This window comes from Etheostoma cragini, chromosome 1, assembly GCF_013103735.1.
Source record: "Etheostoma cragini isolate CJK2018 chromosome 1, CSU_Ecrag_1.0, whole genome shotgun sequence".
Lineage (NCBI taxonomy): Eukaryota > Metazoa > Chordata > Actinopteri > Perciformes > Percidae > Etheostoma > Etheostoma cragini.
This window is the reverse complement of record NC_048407.1, coordinates 18,976,491-18,997,405: the sequence shown is the minus strand read 5'-3', so window position 1 is coordinate 18,997,405 and position 20,915 is coordinate 18,976,491. Positions and strand designations below refer to the sequence as shown.

Sequence of the window (20,915 nt, the reverse complement as noted above, 5' to 3'; positions counted from 1 at the left end):
TGTGTGAACTTCTCCTGACTTGCTCCTGTTCACCAGGATTACATAGACACCCAGATGCTGCTGAGCAGTGAGAATGTCAACCAGGATGCTCTTCTGTGCTACGCCCGAGAGGCTGCTGACTTTGGCACCAACTACCAACTTCCCACTTTGGATTTCGCCATGAACCACTGCGGGCAGCCAGATGTAGCAATGTTTGACTTCACGAGCATGTACGCCTCCGAGAACGCTGCTCTGGTCAGGGAGAGATTTGGACACCAGCTGCTGGTAGCACTGGTTGGCGACAGTCTGTTAGAGGTAAGGAAGAGCAAGACATATCAAGTCAATTGAACTCAGTTCATGTGAGTGTATGAAGTTAGTTGGGTGTTAAGGAAGAGAAGCTGTGACACAAGATGTAAAAGCTCATCTTTCATGTTCACTGACACACATTTATATTCATACATTCATGTTTTGTTGTGTGTTCCTGTGCAGCCCTTCTGGCCCATGGGAACAGGTTGCGCCAGAGGCTTCCTGGCTGCCTTTGACACGGCCTGGATGGTAAAGAGCTGGGCTCAGGGTAGGACGGCTGTGGAAGTGCTGGCAGAGAGGTACACACACACACACACAAACACACACACACACAAACACAAGGTGCTCTAAGCTCTGTATGTTGGGTGATTTCCCTTGATGGCGTTCAAAGTAATGTCAAACAAAACGGAGGCTAGCTCGCCACTCCCTCCTCCTCATCATAATAATAATAATAATAATAATAATAATAATAATAATACATTTTATTTACATACATTTTATAATAATACATTTTATTTCATCCCGTGTCGACCCCCTCCCTTCCGCGCACTAACCCCCCCAGCCCCCACCCCCAAATCCTTCTTGTTGGTTATTGGCTGGAGCACTATCTGTTATGTTTTGTGGTGCAGGTTGGCATAGTTTGTTTTTGTTGGCGTTTGTGGAGCCTTTTTTTTTTACAGTGTGTTCAGGGGACAGGTAGCTAGCTGATAGTGAGAGATGTTTGCTGTATGTGACAAAAAGAATTTGTTGCCTAAAATATGCATGACATCTCTTAGAGCACCTTTAAGTGATATAAATAACAACATCTGTCTTGTACTGAGCCAGATTTGTTTCTTTATTAAATGAGAGAAAATAAATGATCTGAGAGAAGAAAAAAAATTGAGAGAAAAAGGGATCACACTGATAGCAAAAAATGCTTTTAATGAAAGAAAAAATACGTTTTTGACGGAAAAGGTTTTCATACCAATAGCAAAATAAATCTCTCTCTAAATACTTTTTTCCAACTCTCAAATACATATTTTTTGCTATCAGTGTGAAAAGAAAGTCTCTCAAAAAAAGCGTTTCTCTCAAAATATTTTTCTTCTCGCTCTCAAAAACTAAGTCATTGCTCTCAATTGAAGTTTTTGCTCTCATCTCAGGATTTTTCTCTTCAGGTGAAAATAGTGTCATGGCCAAGTTCATATCAGCCAGTTGTGTGCGCACCGTCTTGTCTTGGGAGTCCATCTGAGTCATTACAACACTGTCATCGACATAGATAGATAACTAGCAGCCTTTTACCTTTTAATTATCTTTTTATTATTAACAGTCAAACTGAAACTTGTTCATCAATGATGATTATGTGTGTGGGCTGGTTGGCTAAAGCTAGCTTTTTTCAAATTTATTTATATATTATTTGTTTATTAATTCCCAGTGGGGAAATTACAAATTATACTCTGTGAACACAGTTTGTTAGGAATCACACACATGCCTGAAATACACAAACATTGCTATTCCACCAACACTGGTGGTGAGCTCCAGGTGGTTGCGCCTGAAGCTCTTTGTGTCCGGCTGGAGCTCCGATCAGATCAGTTCGAGATTGGCAGCAACGCTTTCTAGCAATGTTTTCATGGTGACCAATCCACACTGATGGCGGTCCGTCTGCGGCTGCAGGACTGGAGCTCACCGCCAGTGTTTTAGAATGACTGTTAAAAAGTGTTCAGATAACTAAAAGGTAGTTATTTAGAAGTCGGCTGCCTGCTAGTTATCGCTCTATGTCGATAACAGTGGGGTAATGATTCAGATGGACTCCCAGGACAAGACGGTGCTCACCCAACTGGTCAATGGGAACGTGGCCACACCCATGACACTATTTTCACATTGAGAGAAAAATCCTGAGACAAGAGCAAGAAATTGAATCGAGAGCAAAGACTTGCTCAAGAGAAAAAAAAATCACACTGATAGCCAAAAATATATATTTGAGAGTTTAAAAAAGTATTTTGAGAGACATTTTTTTTTTGCTATTGGTATGAAAACCTTTTTTTTCTCTTATAAAATGCTGTTTTTCTCTCAGTGTTATAACCTTTTCCACCAATTTTTTCTTCTTCTCTCAGATCATTTATTTCCTCACATATAATACAGAAACAAGTCTAGCTCCATATCTTGCTCTTGTGTTTTAATAGGGAGAGTATTTACAGGCTACTTCCACAGACAACAACTGAAAACATTGGCAAAAACTTTGACCAGTACACCATTGACCCTGGGACTCGATACCCCAACCTCAACTCCTCTTGTGTCAGGCCACACCAGGTGAGAGGGAGTAGCCACTTTGAAAAAATCAGATTCTTACCATCTGTCCATCAGTTTTTTTTTAACAAATAAACACAACTTCTTGAGTGTCTTTATCGTAATATTTTTTCCTTTTTCTCCTGTTTTAGGTGCGTCACTTATACATCAGGGGAGAGGTGAATTCCTGCTCTCTGGAGCGTGCTGCTACCATACGTCGGCCTGTGAATCTCTGCAGACGAGGTAAGTTTAACTTGACAGATTCCCATCTTTTGTTTTTATGAGTGGATCTGTCGTCTAGAGCACAGATTTAATGCTGACCCTTTTTTAGATTATTTATTATTAGTTATCTGACTGACTAATAGGGGTTTCCACTCCTCTGTTACTTTTTATAAGGATTAAAAAAAAAGCTTTGAAGAAAGAGACGGTTGTGGGAAGAACAATCAAACACATTTATCTTGCTTTCCAAGTTCAGCGTAACTTTATGTAGATAGATAGATAGATAGATATTTATTGATCCCAAAAAAATGGGAAATTACAGTGTTACAGCAGCACACAAAATATACATACATACAATATACATGAAATAATTATAATTACCTCTCCACACGCGGAACTGAGCTGTTCAAATAAAGTAACTCGAGTAACTGCCTCATCAAAGGCAGCGAGGAAGTACGTGTCCAGACCAAAATGACAAAAGATATGTACATTCCTCAGCTCCATTTCTGATATGGCCTTACTTACTGGCACACCATGTGTTGGTCTCTGCTTGTGACATCAAATCTTCTTCAGCATAAACTTGTGGGAGCTTTTTTTCTAACACAGCCTGCATTAATGTGAGAAGTCATTTAAGGAATTGCATTGTTTTACCGTGTTTCTGTTGTAGAGTCAGAGATCAGACCTGCGAGGCTTCTTACCTGGTGCCAGAAACAGACAGAGGGCTACAAGAATGTGATGATTACAGACTTGACGTCTTCTTGGAAAAGTGGCGTCGCCCTCTGCGCCCTTATCCACAGGTTCAAACCCCAGCTGATGTACGTAAGACACATCAGATAATATCAGAAGCAGCATGCAGCTCTGAATCTTTCCATTTTAAACAAGTGTTTTGAATGCATACGCGTGAACACATGAACCTTTGTGTTCATGTTTTGTGTTCATTTGTTTTGTAAAATGAACTCTGCACCCTTTTTTGTAACAAATAGTTGTGAGGAAAGTCATTTCTTATGGCTGTGTTAAATATGCATGCCATGGGAGCAGCTCTTTGATCTATGTGTGTTTTCTGCTGCACTCTCTACTCTCTACTGAGCGCTAACAGAGATGTTTTGAGAGTGCAGCTGTGTACATTTCACACATTTTTACTAAAGCCATTTTGTCAGTGAGATTATCAACTCAACTGAAATAAATACTTGCTGTTGTACTTTTATTAATTGTTTTGAGAAGGTCCAAATTGTGGTCGTTTCTGTGTGTTAATCTGGAACCTTGGACACAGTCCTTATTTAAAAATAAAAGAAACTGTAACTTACTTTCCACTTTTTAGGGTTAGACTGGCTTGCAGAACATTGACTAGCCAATGCAACTGTAGATTAGTACTTTTACAAATCTAATTATATCGTATCCACTCTTTAATTATTGCCTTCATTCCTCGCCACATGCCACTACAATTTAATGTGGTCCTGTAAGTTTCCAGGAACTACTGGCATTTTCCCCCTTCCTTCCATATGCATGCCTGTCAGCAGAGCAGGCTGCAGAGAGTTGAGCAGGTTCACAGAAAAGAAAGAAAGGAATAAAGTGTGAGCCTTCGTACTTATGACATAACACCAAAGTTTGTGTGTGTTGCTGCTAGGTTACTGTTCCCTTCTTTACATTATTTATAATGGTGCCTGCTCAGGGTAGGTAGAGAAATCATAACTAGTTTTTTTTTATATAATTAATTTGTAAAAGTAATTCGCTGTCCTTTTCTCCTGCAATATGAGAAACAAGTTGTTCTGCAAGGCTAAAAATTGATAAAGATCATTTTCTGTGTAAAGTCATTCCATTCAGCTCACGTTAATGCTTTCTTATCATGATGCGTATTATCTTACACGCTCAACATCAGTCACACAAGAGCTGACATGAAATGAAAATAATCCTTTTAAGAATCTCAGATACAAACATTACTGTTACATTCTTGTCTCATTATTCAGGGCATCTTAAGTGGTTACAGTACTACACCAAAGTGAAAATTTGTTTAAAAAAAATCTAATTAAAGAAGTCTCATAATGTATGCATTGCAGATTGATCAGGGGAAGCGTAAACCAGAAGTGAATGGCCTCACAATGAAAATTGAAACCCTACTATAGGCTGGCATAGTAACTTTACACTCTGCCATGACATACTTTCTCTAAATCTTTCCTTTTACTAAAGCCACCATTACTCTTTTTCCATCAGAGATTTTGACTCTTTAAAAGAACAAGATCACTGTACAAACCTGCAGCTGGCTTTTGACATCAGTGAGCGTGAATTTGGGATCGGACCATTCCCATCTGCGAAGGAGCTGAGTGACGATCAGGCGCTGGATAAGACCAGGATGATCACCTACCTGTCCAAGTTCTACGAGCTGTTCCGGGGCACACCTCTACTTGCCTCAGGTACTCTACTCTACTTTACTCTTCTTTACTCAATCATATAACTTTACTAATCTATATTGTCTGTCATTATTCATTGATATTATCTGAAAGTTATGACTGTGCACCATGGAAACTACAAAAACACTGATGCAGTCATGTGTTCTACTACAGGTTCCAGAGGACTGGATGAAAACAATGAAGATTATCCATCTAAGGAAGTCAGAAGTAATAATAATGTGCTCAATCTTGCGCTTCCCAGGAAACGGGTACCAAAGGTAACTAAACTCTGAAATGTTTAAATCTAATGTACTAAATACAATAAGTTTACTGACTTCCAATATCTTTATTTAATGTGGGATTTTTTTTATACATGTGCATTTTGTCGTTGTTAAATTAGTTTTTAAGGGCCATTTATGACCTTTTCCAGCCTTTTTTGGCTTGGAATGTCTTCCTTTCTTTTGACTGTTGGATATTCAGTCTTATTTCTTTGTGCTGTACTTTTAGGATGAAAAGAAATCCGACAGTATAGATCCAATTTACAAAAGGAGGCGGAAGTTCAGCAGTTACCTGGAGGAGGTTGGTTATTAAACTACCTACTTGTAATTTTAAACTTATCATCTAGACAAATAAGCCTGTTAAAATATAAGGATGTTGTCTATTGTCTATCTCTAGGCCACCAATCTGTCAAGTAATGGCTCTGCAGTGCAAGAGGACCAAGAGCCCAAGGAAAACAAAGTGCGCTCAATGGCTACTCAGTTGCTGGCCAAGTTTGAAAGCACTCCAAGCTCCACCATCCGGAAAACACAGGTGAAAAAAAAAACACACCAATGTGTTCAGTAAACACATATATTTTATTTTATTGTAGTAGGGCTGCAGTTTTCACTGTCATCATTTAAGGCTGTAAGTAAGTATATATGCATGTATTTATTTAACTACAGACCAATACTTTTTTCGTCCTTCCTACCTGCGTATAGTTGAAAAGAAATGGCTCAAATGGATCAAAAATACAGTATGTGTTTTACATTTCCCTTGTTGTGAGCTGGAGCTCTGACAGTGGTCTGCTGTTTTATTCTGACAAAACTTTTCCTTTCGCTAATGCTACACCATTCTCTTGTCTTTTGTTTCCAGCGTTTAATCTTTTCAGTCTTTTCTATTTCTTTGCCTTTTCGTTAACGGTCTTCCTGTGAGAAGCCCTTCCCACTGCAGACTGTGGAGCTGGCTGAGAGTCTGCACATTAAACTCAGGCCTCCAGTCCCACCTAAACCTCCTTCAGAAATGCAGGTAGTCTGGAGCTGCCAGACGGCAGTGTTTGTACCCACAATACAAACAATCCGCAAACATCAAGTGTAAAAAAACGGATAAAATGGATCATCTCATTTGAATGTAGCTGTTGGCTGTTGACTCACAGGTCTCAGATGTCATAGCCTGTTCTCAACAGCGTTACCTTGTGATGACTACAGAACTCTAAATATAAAGCAGACAGAATATTCATTGTAATGAGTTATCTAACATTGCAGCACAATAAACATGTGAGAAGTACCAGAGAGCGGGCACCTCATTTTTTTAAGCTGAAACATATAAAACCACCTGTGGGGTTCTTTTAAAGGATTGCCTAGTGAGTGAAAGATAATAAATCAATTAAAGCTTCACAGTTTGGTTGCTTGATGAGAAGCTTTACCACTGCTTACGTGTGCACTACTGTATATCCTCCCTTTCAGTTTGAAGTCAGTATCAGAAAAGCAGCAGAACACTTAGTGCGCCAGCCTCCCAAGACGCTGCCCAAACCTCAGCTCCAGCCTGATGTCCAGCATCTGTTTTCTATAGTAAAGCTCAGACATGTTGATCAAACGCACATTGAAACAAAGCCCCAGCCTCATCCCGAGAGTGAAGACCCTCCTGCTTCTTCTCCCTCTTGCCACTCAGCAATCCATTTCATGTCAAGAGTCCTCCAGCGCCTCAGGGAGGTGGATGCACATGTCTCTGAGGTGATCTCTATCTCCTTCCTATCTTTACCTTCTGCTTTCTTTTCTGTCCCTCTTTTTAAACCCTTGTTATGGTTGCATGTTCTGATCCCCCAAATTCTCCCCAGAGTGAACTTTGATTGTATACTATTTTGTGATTATTCATTTAGGCTAATGTAATGTGTAGTCAGATGGTGAAGTCAACCCCTAAATTATCCGGCCTGATGAAAATGGCAAGAGCAGGCGTACAGAGCTGGCCTCGAGCGGAGACAGGCACACAGACAAATTACTGGCCAGTCTGAGTGCGTGAGAAACAGGTCTGCCAGGGCCCGTCTGCAAATAAGCTATTTTGATTATTCAGATTTGCCAAAAGCGTGCCTGTGTTGGCTCAGATCAGCACTGCACAATTGTTGTCCTTATCAAGTCATTAAGTGTAGAACTGATATGTGAGATATAGTAGCATCAAATGCAGTTTCACGTGTTTAGAGAATTTTCTTAAAATAAGTAAAACAAGAAATAAATTTTAACTGCTCATCATTGTTAAAAAAGCTTGTCTATATTTGACATGGTCATAATTTATAGGACTTCTTCTTATATATTAAATATTGTCATTTTGTTTTTTGACAGTAGCACCTGCCATTTGAACAGAAATGAGCTCTGTTAAATGTTCAATGTCTTCTTCAAGTGTTGATTATCAGACCACTTTTATAGCTGACAAAATGCTGCTAGCTGACATACTGTAGGATATAGGCTAACAGCATTCCATACTTATGGAATGCTAAATACTTTTAGAATTTAACATGTGGCCTTACTCAATACTTCACTATGTAATGTATGAAGGTAGATATTTATTTGGCTGAACTGCCAGGTTTGTAAGCCTGTCTCAGTTCTCTGCTCCAGTATAGTATAAGTAACCACATTAAGTCGGGTGTAAAATAGATGTAATAAGGCAGCCTTTGTTCCACACAGCAACGTTTTTGTTTTCCTCCCGACAATTCACACTTAGCTGTCAAATACTGCTTCCTGTTGTGAAAGTAGAACAGAAAGGCCTTTCATCATTTAACCATGTCGTGCTTATTAAATGGATATTAGTATACCTAATTATGCCTACCCACAGAGAGCTCCACTTTAGATCGGAGAATGTGTCTCACTGTACAGAGGAGGTGAGACTGATGGCTTCTCTTTTTTTCCTGTGCTCCGTGTCATCCTGCAGAAAAAAGCTCAGACACAACAGGCTAGAGAGTTTCACACAAAGAGTATAAAGGAAAAAGCTGTTCACCTTAGAGGGTTGTTCTCAGCAGACAGCTCTGCTGGTCTCAAGGTGACTATGTCAGGCTTGGCGTGTGACTCACCCTGACTGTGTATTTTTCACTTTGTGTGTGTATGTGTGTGTGTTCACAAGTTTTGCATGCAGCTAATTTGCTCCCTCGACATTTTGTTAAACAGAATTCTTTTTTTGACACTATATATAACTACACGCAGTTAATTTAGTCTTAATTCAATGACTTTTTTTTAAATCAAGGTGAGACTTAAAGCGACTATACTACATTTTTATAATAATGTTTCAAATGACAATTTAAAAACAATTTGACAATGTGACAGGGGTTACTCGCGACTCTTCTTTTTAAGACAACTCAGGAAGGTGTCCAAGGCTGGGACGCTCAGCTCCACAGGGCTGTGATAGAGAGCACTCTTACTTTCTTCATCACTGTATGGGGGGGGGGTAACTGCCCAGCGGATGATAAGTCTGCACTGAACAGGGCAGTCAGGTCAGCATCAAGAATAATCAGCCTTGACCTCCCTAAGATCTGGGAAATTCACAACCCCCGTCTACTCAAAATGGACTGAAAATACTCAAAGACCCCCTGCTAATTCCCTTTCTACCTCTCTACCATCAGGCAGAAGGATACAAAGTACCAGATCTAGATCTACCCGTTTTTCAAATAGCACTTACCCGCAGGCTGTAAGGGCCCTCAATACTCATCAACAAACCTCACTGTATCTGCTCTGCCTACACAGCTACTTCCTCTTCCTCAGGGTCACTTAAATCACTAGAACATTGTCTGATCGATTTGTTTGTTTAACGTTACTGTTTTGTTTCACTCTTACTGCGTCCTAGCGTTTTAGCCAACCTGATCTCACAGAATTCCGTGAAATGAACTCTAGGGTTGGGCATCGAGAACTGATTCCTACTTGGAATCATTTAAAAAATTACGATTCTAGTAGAATTGTTTCTTTAATGGAATCGTTTTGGAGGATTTGGTTTCAAATCTGATCATCGGACCCAAATTTTATATGCTGTTTGTTAATATGTTGTGGTTTTCGTAGCGGCAGGCGCTTGGTGTGTTGTTGGCCACACAGACTTCTTACACGTTTTGTGCCACCACCATGTAATGCGGTGAACAGTTTGTGATCATTTCACAGATTTTTAAGAGACCAGGCTGTTCTTAGCCTTAGTTGTATCTAGGTGTATTTATAGAACTGGCAAAAAGACTTGATGATGTGTGTTTTAGTAGTGAGGGGTTAACGTATGTTATTCACCCCCAAGGCAGCACACATAAGGCCTGTTCTAAAACAGCTTATTAAATAAGCATCATAGCCCAAGATTTACATTGTTGTCATGTATCTTCTTAATTATAATAGACAGATAAATGTGAAAGGACTGCTGCTTTGCAAGAAAGCTTTGCTTTAACTGCTGTTTCTGCCCCTTGTGCTTTTAATTACCGGCACTCGTAGAAGAGCAGTGTGTGTTCTTGTGGTGGCACTGTGTGGGTTTCTCTGCTCCACCCATCCCAAACAGCCTGCTCCAACTCAACAGCCAGATGTTATAGCAGGACTTACACTAGTTTAATACAAAAATACACAACTCCTGGTACACAATTTTTGATTCCTGTAGCGCAATTGGGGAAACTGATTAGACATGACAAACTTTCTCACTGACCCAACCTCACAGTGTTTATCCATATGACCTTGTGATTATCTCTTGTCCCTACTTCTCTTTTTTGAGTCTGTAGGCTTTAAGGTGAAGACAGTGGTCACCCTCTCTGAAGATGACCCCAGATACAGAGCCTCACACAGCTCGCCCTTCAAGTCAACTGTCACTCAAAATATCCCCAAGATAACATTGAAAATTAAAGCATGCATTACAAACAGCTGTGTGTTTCTCATCTTGCAGTTAACATCTCACACTTTCACTTGTTCGGCATGTCTTACCACCTGCGTTTCTCCCAAGCATGCCGACACTTAAGAGTACTTAGTACTTACTAAGAGTAACTAACTCAACACAGAGTTAAAATTTCTAGCAGAAATGTTTTGTGACCTGTAACAAAGAAAATCTTAACTCAAGTACGTAGATCAAAAATGAGGACTGGCCTTGAATTAAAAACAGAGATAACAATAGATTTGACATATACACAGTCTTTCCTTTAAAAGAATATTCTTTTTGGTCAGATGGTAAAAATTGTTAGCATATTATGTGATTTTCTTAAAGCCACCAATAGGTGTTCTATGCATGACTGTGTCAGCTATTTCAGGACTCTTAAGGTTATGATGTGTTTCGTTAAATGAGTTTAAGTAGTGGGAAATAGTAGCTGACTAGAAAGATTGAAGACAGTGTTAAAGACTTTGTTTTATGGAGGTGTTTGACATGAGTGCTAATCTTCCCTGTTTTCCTTTCTTATCATCGCTGCCTGTCGTCTGTTTTCCAGGGTGGCTCACTACGAAGGGCGTTCCCCCCGTCAGGTGACCAGTGTCACTCATGCGAGAGACGTGTTTATATGGTGGAGAGGGTCTGTGCCGAGGGGCTCTACTTCCACAGAGAGTGTTTCCGCTGTTCTACCTGCACCTCTGCCCTGCGACAGGGAGCACATGCCTTCGACTCTGAACAGGGTACGTGTTATCCCAAATCAGCTCTACATCAGTACTGAATCCACATTTTACTAAAACAAAAGGGGCAAAGTTCAGTCTTTATTTGGCTACTTTGTACTGACAGTTCTTGTAATCGTGCAGGAAAATTGTACTGCAAACTTCACTTTGAGCAACGCAACAGTGGGACAAAACTACAGAGGACTTTTTCTGCACGCTCAGTGAGTACTTTGCATTTCCAGCAGTATCCATCTGATCCTAGCAACATTTACTGTAAGATGTCTAACTCCTCAGTCTTCTGTCTTAGAATCGCTCTGGAGGTGGAGTTCAGGAGCGATGTGCTGATGACAGACAGAGCTCAGAGTCCAGCAGCACAGCAGACCTGCACAGTCAACCCTCAGCAGGTACCTTCAGCTCGTTCATGAGGAAACACCTGAGCTGGCCCCTGAGTGTGACTCGCGCTGTGTGTAACACCCCCTGGTATCTGTCCCATTGTGTGCGTGGTACAGCACAGGCCCTCAGCGGCCACCTCAGGGACAATGCCCAGGACTATGCATTACTGTATGAGCTACTGAGCATGAGCTTACCCCTGCTGCTTGTCTTACAAGAGGTACTGCTACAGATGTACACAGAGGCTGTGTCTGACGGGCCCAGCTGTCTACAGCCTCTGTTGCTGTGGCTGCAGGAGCATATTGGGCACAGGCTCATCTAGACGCTCAGTAGCCCTAGGCTGTCAATATTTGACTTCAAATGCCATTAAATCTGTGGCTGAGGTGCACATGAGCAGGAGTTTTCGTGTCAAAATATAATTTGTAGCTGTGCACAAGCACCTTTTGTAATGTTTACTTGCCTTTTTATGATGATACTGCTCAGTGTCTTGGATGTAGTGTACTTGTGCATCAGCCAAAGAAGAGTCACTGTAGGTTGCTCATGCAATTTGTTGCGGTTTACCACAGGGGTTATTAAAAGCTGCACCAAATATGTTTGCAGTGGGTTTGGTGTGGAAACTACATTATTCGTAAGGGATACATTAACTTAAACAAATAAGGCAATTAAAATGAAAATAAAACAGGCCACAGTCGGTGCGTTAAAGACTTGAGACTGCTGAAATCACCTTTGCTGTAAAAGTCTATCTTTTACAAACTGTCTGAGAAAATGCACCCTGCAGTTAATATAGCTCAACTCAGGTTATGAATGACTAACTTAATGCACTTTATCTTTGAGAACTGCCGTGCCGGCGCACCGGTAAACTGTCACATTATAAAACCCAGTTCTCGTGTTAACAATGCTGGCCACCAGACAGGTTTTCTTTTGACTATGCATATGTGCTCCCGCCATATGTGTTTTTCTTTGATTATATATAGTATGTGTGTTTTATGTAAACATGTCAACAATTTGTTCATTGTTTATTTTATACTCTGACTCAGTTTACCTTCATTAAATGTTAACACACCAAAGAAACTCAGTATTTAGTTCTACTTTGCTGCCATCTACTGTGGACTCAGAATGAGATGCCCCACCCCTTTGTTTGTGAACCTCCCTGTATACCTTTACCGGCAGTTCCGTTTTAAATTGATTTGATGATGTTTTGAGTTATGAAATATTTTTTGATTTACTGTTGACAATAGAAGCTGGTGAGCATGCTGTGATGTGTTTGATTGTGCTTGCCTTTCTTGCCATCATTTTAAAGCACGTTGTTGGAAGACAAGTTGCTACCCATTCAGAAACACTATCTAATGATGCCTATGAAGCCTTTTCAGAGTTTCATAGTTTTTTTGTTTTGTTTATAAACTATTTGAAAAATATATTTGCGAAGGCTTCAGGCATTATTTTGTGTTTACAGCATGATGTGCGGGATATGCAAGATGATTTTTATGTTTTTTTTGTCAGCTACCTAATATTTCATGTTAGATTACTGAATTTGCAGCATGTAATACTAGCTAGTATTTTTTAAATACCAAAGAACTTTTTCTCATCACACTGACTGGACTTGTGGAACATTTATCTGTATGGCAAGACGACAATCATCAACATGTGTTATGTTGCCAGCATACAAATATCGTCTTCATTCTGAATGTCAGTATTCTGCTTTGTTTTTATAAACATTTTCTATTTTTGTGCTTTCAGCTGTATTTGTGTCTGTATGTTCTCTGTGTTTTAGATCATGTTTTTTTTTTCCTCTCGTTCAGCTGAAGCCTTTTATGAAGTGAGTGAGCCAGCAGGATGGTTAAGAGAAATGACATTTTGAAGGTGATCACCTGCATGGTCACGTTGTGTTGTGGCTGCAAATACTGACGATAAATAACTGACCCAAAGTGTCTCATATGACTTAACCTTGCTGAAGTGATTGAAGAGGTTTGATTGTGTGATGCAGAGTTTTGACTAAACTAAAATTATGACTAATGAATGGCTTCAGTGTCTCTCATTGATCCTCCAGATGTTGAGTGAACTGGCACCGACTAAGTCTGGTTAAAACCTCTGAACTGCTGCCTCCATTTCCTCTTTTATCAGTTTTTTAAATAGTATAGATAACTAAATTGTAAATCAGTCTTTTAAGACCCTGAACCTTAAATAATATAATAAAATAGAATATTAGAATATAAATTTAGTATGTTTCAATGTTTTGCCAAATGACTGAGAGGCCTTTTAATTTACCTTTAGTGCCTGGAAATGTTTTTTAAGACATGTTTGGTCATAAGTTCCTCAGGTAAAGGTTTAAAAACTGCTTTTATTTGTAGAGACCTTTTATATTGGTTGTCTGTGGTGTCTATGGTTTTAGAGAATATGCTGTCTTTCAATTTCCTTGCGAGAGTCCTCCCAAAAGGAGTAATGGGGAGAAGTCTCTAAGAAGTCTAAGTCTGTGACAAGGGCGTGTAATTAATGAGCACATGGTATTCCCCTTGTGGATAATAAAGTTCACCTTGACCTTGACCCAATTCTATGACGTCTGACAATAACAGCAAGGAACCCCTTCACATAACCTTCCATACAGAATATAGCAGCATTTATAGAAACCTTCTTTTTCAGTGTGTGCACTGACCCCTGTAACCTTATATTTTCACTGTAATAGACCTCGTTTACAAAACACTTCTGTCTTGTTTTCCTCTGCCTCTTCTTAAGTAGCTAAAAGTGAAAAAAGGGACTTATACATGATTCTACTTGTGAATATGTCCTTGTCTCTACGACAATATTATACTTATTTTCTGTTAAAACTTCTGTACTTTTCAAGATTCAAGATTTCGGTATTGTCATTCCACAGTACACTGTAGTACGAAATTACGTGCAAAGTTCACAGCTTAAAGAATATAGCACAGAAACAATTAAAACACCGTGGAAAATCAAGATATTAGCTAAATAATTGAAAATGCTTTGACAGTGAATGTTGAAGGTTAATTACACTTTTGAAAAGAAAGACCATTTAATAATAATACTTACATGACGCTTTTGAGAGTTCTCAAACACGCTTTTCATACTGTAAGATAAAAAAAACAATGTAACACACACACTGACTGAATGGAATAAAGGCATGACTTACTAATCCATCACGGTGGATGAGCGTGATAAACTGTATTTCATACGCAGGAGTTTTTTAATTTAACAGTTGTCTAGGACGATGACACATGGGTGCATCTTTTGAGTCATTTGGGCTTGTAATGATTAGTAGAGAAAAACATTTCAACCAGAAATTGCTGTTCAACAAACTGCCACTGAACTTTGCTAATGAATCCCTCCTTGACGCAGCATTGTTCCAATGTTGGCTCTGAACTTACAAATATATTGGTTCATCTGTGTTGTTCTTCTAACGCTCCTCTTGTCCCATTTCCCTCAAATCAAATCCACCCAACTAAATAAAATCATAAAATGTGACAGGGGCTACATATCCTAACATTTAACATGATTTAGTATGTGTACATCACAATGTATCAGTGAATCTACACACTGTACATTTTCAAATCTGTAAATGTTGAGGACAACACAACATCAGGGTCTAAGTTTATGAGCTAAAGATATTTTGGTCATTTATTCAATTAAAATAAAGGACTGCTTTCTTCTGAGAAATAAACATCACACCTCGAAGATCCTTAACTATTTCAAGATACACATCAATATTCTATTAATAAGCTTTATAAATTAATATCCCGCTTTCAGTTAATCAGTTTCAGCTCAACCTAACAAACTGTACAGTCGGAGTGTGCACGTCTACAGTCATACACAGGTTTTCAATGTTTGTTTCCTGTTTTTCATTCAGAAGCTGCCACACAAGTGACGTGTCACTTCACCCAGAGAGGGCTAAGAATTTAGGAATAATCTAAATTCTTCATGACGTAGATGTAAATAATTGTTTGTGATTAATGCTGACTTCTTGAAAGTGTGTTATAAATGTTTTCCTTGAGTCTTTGAATGATTGCTAAAATGCTTTTTGTGCCACAGTATTTCTCAATAAATGGATGTGTTATTGACGTCTGACTTTTTTTTTTATCAGATAAAGACTTAAATATTTTGAATGACTTAGGCATTTTATGGCCTATAATCCACAATGCAATTAGATCTTTTTTTTTTAAATCACATCTGTTTGTCTGTAACTGGTATCTGCCTGGTTAAAGCTATAGTGAGTAGGGTCTGTCGCCCCTATGAGGAATTCACAGTAATGACACCCCCCCACCCCCCCCCCCCACCACCGCCACCTCCTTCACCCAGTTACTATAGCGTTTATCCCGTCAAGTCAAGGAGGACATGGAAGATTTAATGAAATACATTCTCACTGAGCTTGACCAACATAACTCTCCCTCTCAATTAACAAACAAAAAAACAAAGCTACTTTACTGCACGTGGCAAGGTGCCTGGCATGGTTGCCAAAGCAAATGTTCATGGACCTAAAAACTATATAAAGTATTATGTTACAGTTCCACAAAGACCTGAAAGTAGCTGTGAAGAACCATTGTTGTTTTCTGGCCAAAGGTTCACGATAGCACCATTCAGCTCGTGAATGCCCCCACATTGCTTTCAGTGAGCAGATAATGACCTCTGTGTTTCTGCTTTATTATCCCTTGTATAACTGGACTAAAATCTGGTTATAAAAAAAATTTCCCTGTGTCCTCTTTAGTCCTGAAGGTCTAACATTTTAAAAGGAAAACACTCTCCTGTGTGGTGAGGAATGCACTTAGAGCTGGGAGGGCTAGGCCTCTGTATTGACTTTAGAAAATTGCTCACTAAAAAAAGATTACTTTTGGAATACATGTTGGGCAATTGTACTTCAGAGTAGGACTACTGTAACCTAAGTTCTCCAAAGAGTAGAAAGAACAACAATTTAACTTGGCACTTTTTGGAATTAAATCATTTCAGCCTGAGGCCTTTAGGATCCTACTGGCCTCAGGGTTAAAGCTCCTCCCGAGCCTCTCAGTGCTGGCCCGATGTAATAGACCTTCTACCTGACCTCAACAGGGAGGAAAGGCTGTTACCTGGGTTCTTTGGATCTTTAAAGGTCCCATAGCATAAAAATGTCACTTTATGAGTTTTTTAACGTTAATATGAGTTCCCCCAGCCTACATATTGTCCCCTAGTGGCTGAAAATGGTGATAGGTGTAAACCAGGCCCTGTGTATCCTGCTCTGCCTTTGAGAAATGCTCAGATGGACCGATCTGAAAAACTTGCCCCTTACGACCTCCTCAAGTTTACCTCCCCTTTCTCTGCTTTGCTGACCAGAGAATTTGGCCCACCCATGAGAGAGACATCATGGCTTTTAAATGAGCAAAGTGGCACTTGGTCAGACTCCGAAATGGCACACACCAAGGAAAGCTCATTGTGGGACTGGCTCTAGTGGCTGTACTTCTGCACCAAGGCTGAATTTTGGGAAATAGACTTCAGATACAGTATTACGGGACCACTAAGGTCTATATAAAAGCATCCAAAGAGAACCATGTCATGGGACCTTTAGTGATTCTCCGAGCCTTATTCTTGCAATACCTGGTGTAAATATCACTTAGGCAGCGTGGGGCATGGCCTGTGCTGTGTTCAGCAAAACAAATCTCTTTTTACAAGGTTTTGGGGCCCTGTTCAGTGCTATTTCCGTACCAAGCAGTGATGTTTCCAGTCAGGACATTTTCGATGATGCATGTTGTTGTCCTGACACCAGCGAGTCAGGCCCTCTACTTCTTTCAGGTAGCGCTGGTCATTGTCTGTGATCACGACCTCCAAAGCTGTGTCGCAAACTTGATGATGGTGTAGGAGTCAAAAGTGGCAACAGAGAGTAGAAGAGGTGTGTGGACACCCTCAGCACCTAAGGGTCTGTCCGTCAGGATGTCAGCAATCCACATGCTCAGTGAGGCTTAAACCCAGGTCCTTGAGCTTTGTGATGAGCTGGAGGGAACTGTGGGGTACTTTATTTTACAATGCTTCTCTCACCTTGTTCATTAACGGGGGATTTAACAACACATTCTCCTGATATTCATAAGAATGAAGACATCCAGTGTTGTCATTAGCAGCAATATTTATTTTTGAAGGAGCTCACATTAAAAACTTTAAGTCATGTTTTTTCAAATTTGTTTGTCATCCCAACCTACAAATACAACAACATGATGGACAGACAATCACTTAATATTTCATGAATTTTGAGAGAGAATTTGTTATACAAAGCTGGTGAGCTGACCAATTTTGGACAAAATGTTGGCAGTCATGAAAGTATATAATATTTTTCTTTTTAGTCTACCCCACAGACCTGTAGTGCAGCGATGTGAAGTGTGATTTTATAAAACACAGTCCAGCAGAAGCCGACATCCCTGCACTTTACTGTGTGCATCTCTTGGGGAGTGTCATCTGTTTACTGACCTCTTGTAATGTTTTCATTTCTTCTTTTATCATGAAATGACCTTTCTTTAAATGCAAAAAGAGCAGAATGGAAAAAAAGTCATATGGTAGCAATGATTAGCATTCAAGCAACAGAGCAATCAGAATCTGAGATTGCATTGAAATTACAGAAGCTGTGAAAGTTGATGAAAAAGATTGAAAAGCTGAGATGAGATGAATCTAAAAATATAATGTCATTATTTTAGCACTTTCACGTTAATCATCCTGTTAAACAGTCAAACACAAATCTCTTGTCAGGATGCTGGAGGGAATCATCTATATTGTATTTGAACATTTACATGTACATTTCCTCTAAGAAGAAAATGAGAAAAATAGAACAAACAGACGTTTATTCATTTCATTTAAGGTTTTTTTCCAAGTCCATACTTACAATATTTGGCAGCAAGGCCCATTAAGATGGCTTCATATTGTGCAAATAAACAAACACCTGTTGCTCTCACAGGTTTTCCTTGTGTTTCTCTATGTTTTTACCTTTTCTGCATCTCATGTCGCTTAAATTCCCTCCTTACTTCCTCCACTTGCCTCCCTTACTTGAGTCGTAGTCCCTCCCACCAAGGAGGTACGGGAGAAGTACAAGGAAATCATGGGAGATGAGAGGAAATGAGCAAACATGTTTTAGCGGGATGAGATGTCCTTTCCTCTGAAGCGTTACATGAAGACGTCAGCTGTTTGGGCAGAGTTAGGAACTCCTTCAGGTTCACGGCTTTCGGGAAGGCTGCTTATGTGTATCCTCGCCTATAACTACTTGATTAACCCTCCTTGATGCCCACTCCTTGGGGCAGAAATCTTTGAGATGGCCTTCACCGAAGAGGGACAGAACCACTTCCGGTTCAACCGAGAACCGAGGAGTCAAGAAGCCGTCAAATAAGTGGCATGACAGCTAATGTCCCTCCCACCGAGGAGGCAGGGGAGAGACACAAGGAAATCATGGGAGAAGAGAGAAACCAAGCAAATGTGTTTTTAGCAGGATGAGATGTCCTTTCCTCTGCAGAGTCACATAAATTCATCAGCTGTCAGCTAGCCATGCGGCTTCCGGGAAGGCTGCTCTCATGGATCGTCGGCTATAGCTCCTCGATGATCTCTCCTGGATGCTCGAGGAGCACTCAGATTAGGGTGGTGTGTTCCTGTGTTTCTGTGTTTGTAGGCATGGCGCTCCTCGGCTCTCTCCTGGCTCCCATTTGCTGCTGATCATCCACTCCTGCCTTCCATCAAGTTCATAAAGCTACATCAACAGCGGCCATTCAGCCACTGACAGTCAGACCTTCAGTTAGCTACCGTGGTAGTTTCACCTCAGGTCGTTCCTTGTTCCAAGTAGTTTTTAGTTGCATCAAACGTTCCCAGAATGTTCCCTTAACGTTGCAACCTTTAGGGAACGTTCCCCTAACGTTGTAACCTTTAGGGAATGTTCCCCTAACGTTCCTTTTTTACATTACCCTAACCTTAAAAAACTTTAACAACAATGGTACCAATTTTATTATTACTTTGAAGGTCCCATGACATGGTGCTCTTTGGATGCTTTTGTATAGGTCTTAGTGGTCCTCTAATACCATATTTTATGTCTCTTTCCCAAAATTCAGCCTTGGTGCAAAATTACCGCCACTAGAGCCAGTCCCACAATGAGCTTTCCTTTCCATTTCTGAGTCTGTGGCTTTTGAGGAGGAGAGAGGACAGTGTTGTCCAGTTCTCATGTTTTATGTCAAAGTCTATGAGATCTCTCTCTAACATGTCCTTGAAGCGCAGTTTAGGTCTACCCGTGTGCCAAGTTCCCTCCTCCAATACTCCACGAGTACTGAGTGGGGAATGCGACAAGTTGTCTTTCCTCCACAGCTTGTGGTATTTAATCAAAATCACTGGGCAGGAAAAGGCCTGTTGTGCTTAATGTTGCTCAGTGTTTCGAAAAGGAAGACACAGAGATTTTTCTCCATATGAGACTGTAAAATACAGATAGGATTTTACATACAAAACATTTGATCAATTTATAAAACCTGATGCACTGTTATAGATTTAGCTACCCAACAGTGTATAAAAATCACAGTAAAATGCTACTTACACATTGATGCATCAGTCATAATAACCTAGTAATATACTGTATACTGGTATCACTCAAAGCCATTTTTTCTGCATTGTGAGTGCTTTTACTTTGATACATTTAGCAATTACATTTAGCTAACAATTGGCTAATAATACACACTATTTCTTAAATGCCATGCCTTCAATGTGGGACTTTTACTTGTAATGGAATATTTTCACTTCAGTGAAGGAGCTATCAGTGTCATTACATATGGAGCCCAGAAGTTGACAAAATGTGGTATCAGATGGGTATCAAAGAGTTATCAGACATGCCAAACATAAAACTGAACATATGATCAAATAATATTGTTAAATAGTTTAAACGGAGTGTAAAACAAATTCACTCAAATGATTGAAAGTGTAAAACTTTATTCCCACATCATTTTCAACTATCTCACTAGTTGTATTATTCAATGATGTTAGCGTTTTGGCTCTATATAGCTGCACAATATATTTCAAACTTACCTCTTAATGTGCAAATGTGCCACAAGGTATCCAGTAATCATTTTTTAAAGTCAGCAGTGTACATCTCATTAAGTGAAAGAATGCTGTTGATCCTTGAGATGCTTGAACAAATCGTGTGCGGCCTCTTCTGAATTTAACTGGTGTTAAGAGCATAATACAAACATTTGTGATTGCATTTTTTTTTTAAAGCAAATCAGGAAGTTCAATCACGAAAGCCTTCACAACGAAAGTCCTTCAAATTTTTTACTTTTGTCTGAATCCTGAAATCCATTTAGCCGCTCCAATTGACTCTCAGCAGCTCGTCTGTTATTATTAAACGTGCTGCTGGTTTGGATGTCATGTTTTGACATTGCCTCAGACTGACTGTTATAGGTTTCTAACCATATTTGTAATGATTACTTTTTTGCACAGGCCAGCATTGAATTTTAATATTTTGCTTCCTTTTCCTCTTAATTTTATGTTTTATTTACGTTAATCTACTTTTAAATCAACTAATCAATTAAACTCTTACCATTATTTATCAAAACATTAATACATC

At 39.7% G+C, this 20,915-nt stretch overlaps 1 protein-coding gene across 11 annotated transcripts in view; it reads left to right on the top strand.

Moving 5' to 3' along the window:
* mical2a (microtubule associated monooxygenase, calponin and LIM domain containing 2a) overlaps positions 1-18,646 on the top strand; it is a 40,820-nt gene extending 22,174 nt beyond the window's left edge. Inside the window, exons 8-24 of one of the 11 annotated variants that reach the window (XR_004656559.1) lie at positions 37-294; positions 469-584; positions 2,445-2,571; positions 2,700-2,790; positions 3,434-3,581; positions 4,975-5,174; positions 5,325-5,428; positions 5,658-5,729; positions 5,826-5,960; positions 6,345-6,434; positions 6,872-7,138; positions 8,328-8,435; positions 10,822-11,002; positions 11,123-11,199; positions 11,286-13,054; positions 13,168-13,228; positions 15,231-15,446. Coding sequence is in view for 8 of the 11 variants with exons in the window: in XM_034871094.1 (XP_034726985.1) it covers positions 37-294; positions 469-584; positions 2,445-2,571; positions 2,700-2,790; positions 3,434-3,581; positions 4,975-5,174; positions 5,325-5,428; positions 5,658-5,729; positions 5,826-5,960; positions 6,345-6,434; positions 6,872-7,138; positions 8,328-8,435; positions 10,822-11,002; positions 11,123-11,199; positions 11,286-11,690 (2,379 nt within the window). In the remaining 3 variants the exon portion in view is untranslated. Of the gene's footprint in view, positions 1-36; positions 295-468; positions 585-2,444; positions 2,572-2,699; positions 2,791-3,433; positions 3,582-4,974; positions 5,175-5,324; positions 5,429-5,657; positions 5,730-5,825; positions 5,961-6,344; positions 6,435-6,871; positions 7,139-8,327; positions 8,490-10,821; positions 11,003-11,122; positions 11,200-11,285; positions 13,383-15,227; positions 15,447-18,635 lie in introns of those variants that run through there. The other 10 variants (XR_004656558.1, XM_034871144.1, XM_034871134.1 and 7 more) reach the window with 10 other exon arrangements.
* The last annotated feature ends 2,269 nt before the right edge of the window (positions 18,647-20,915 follow it).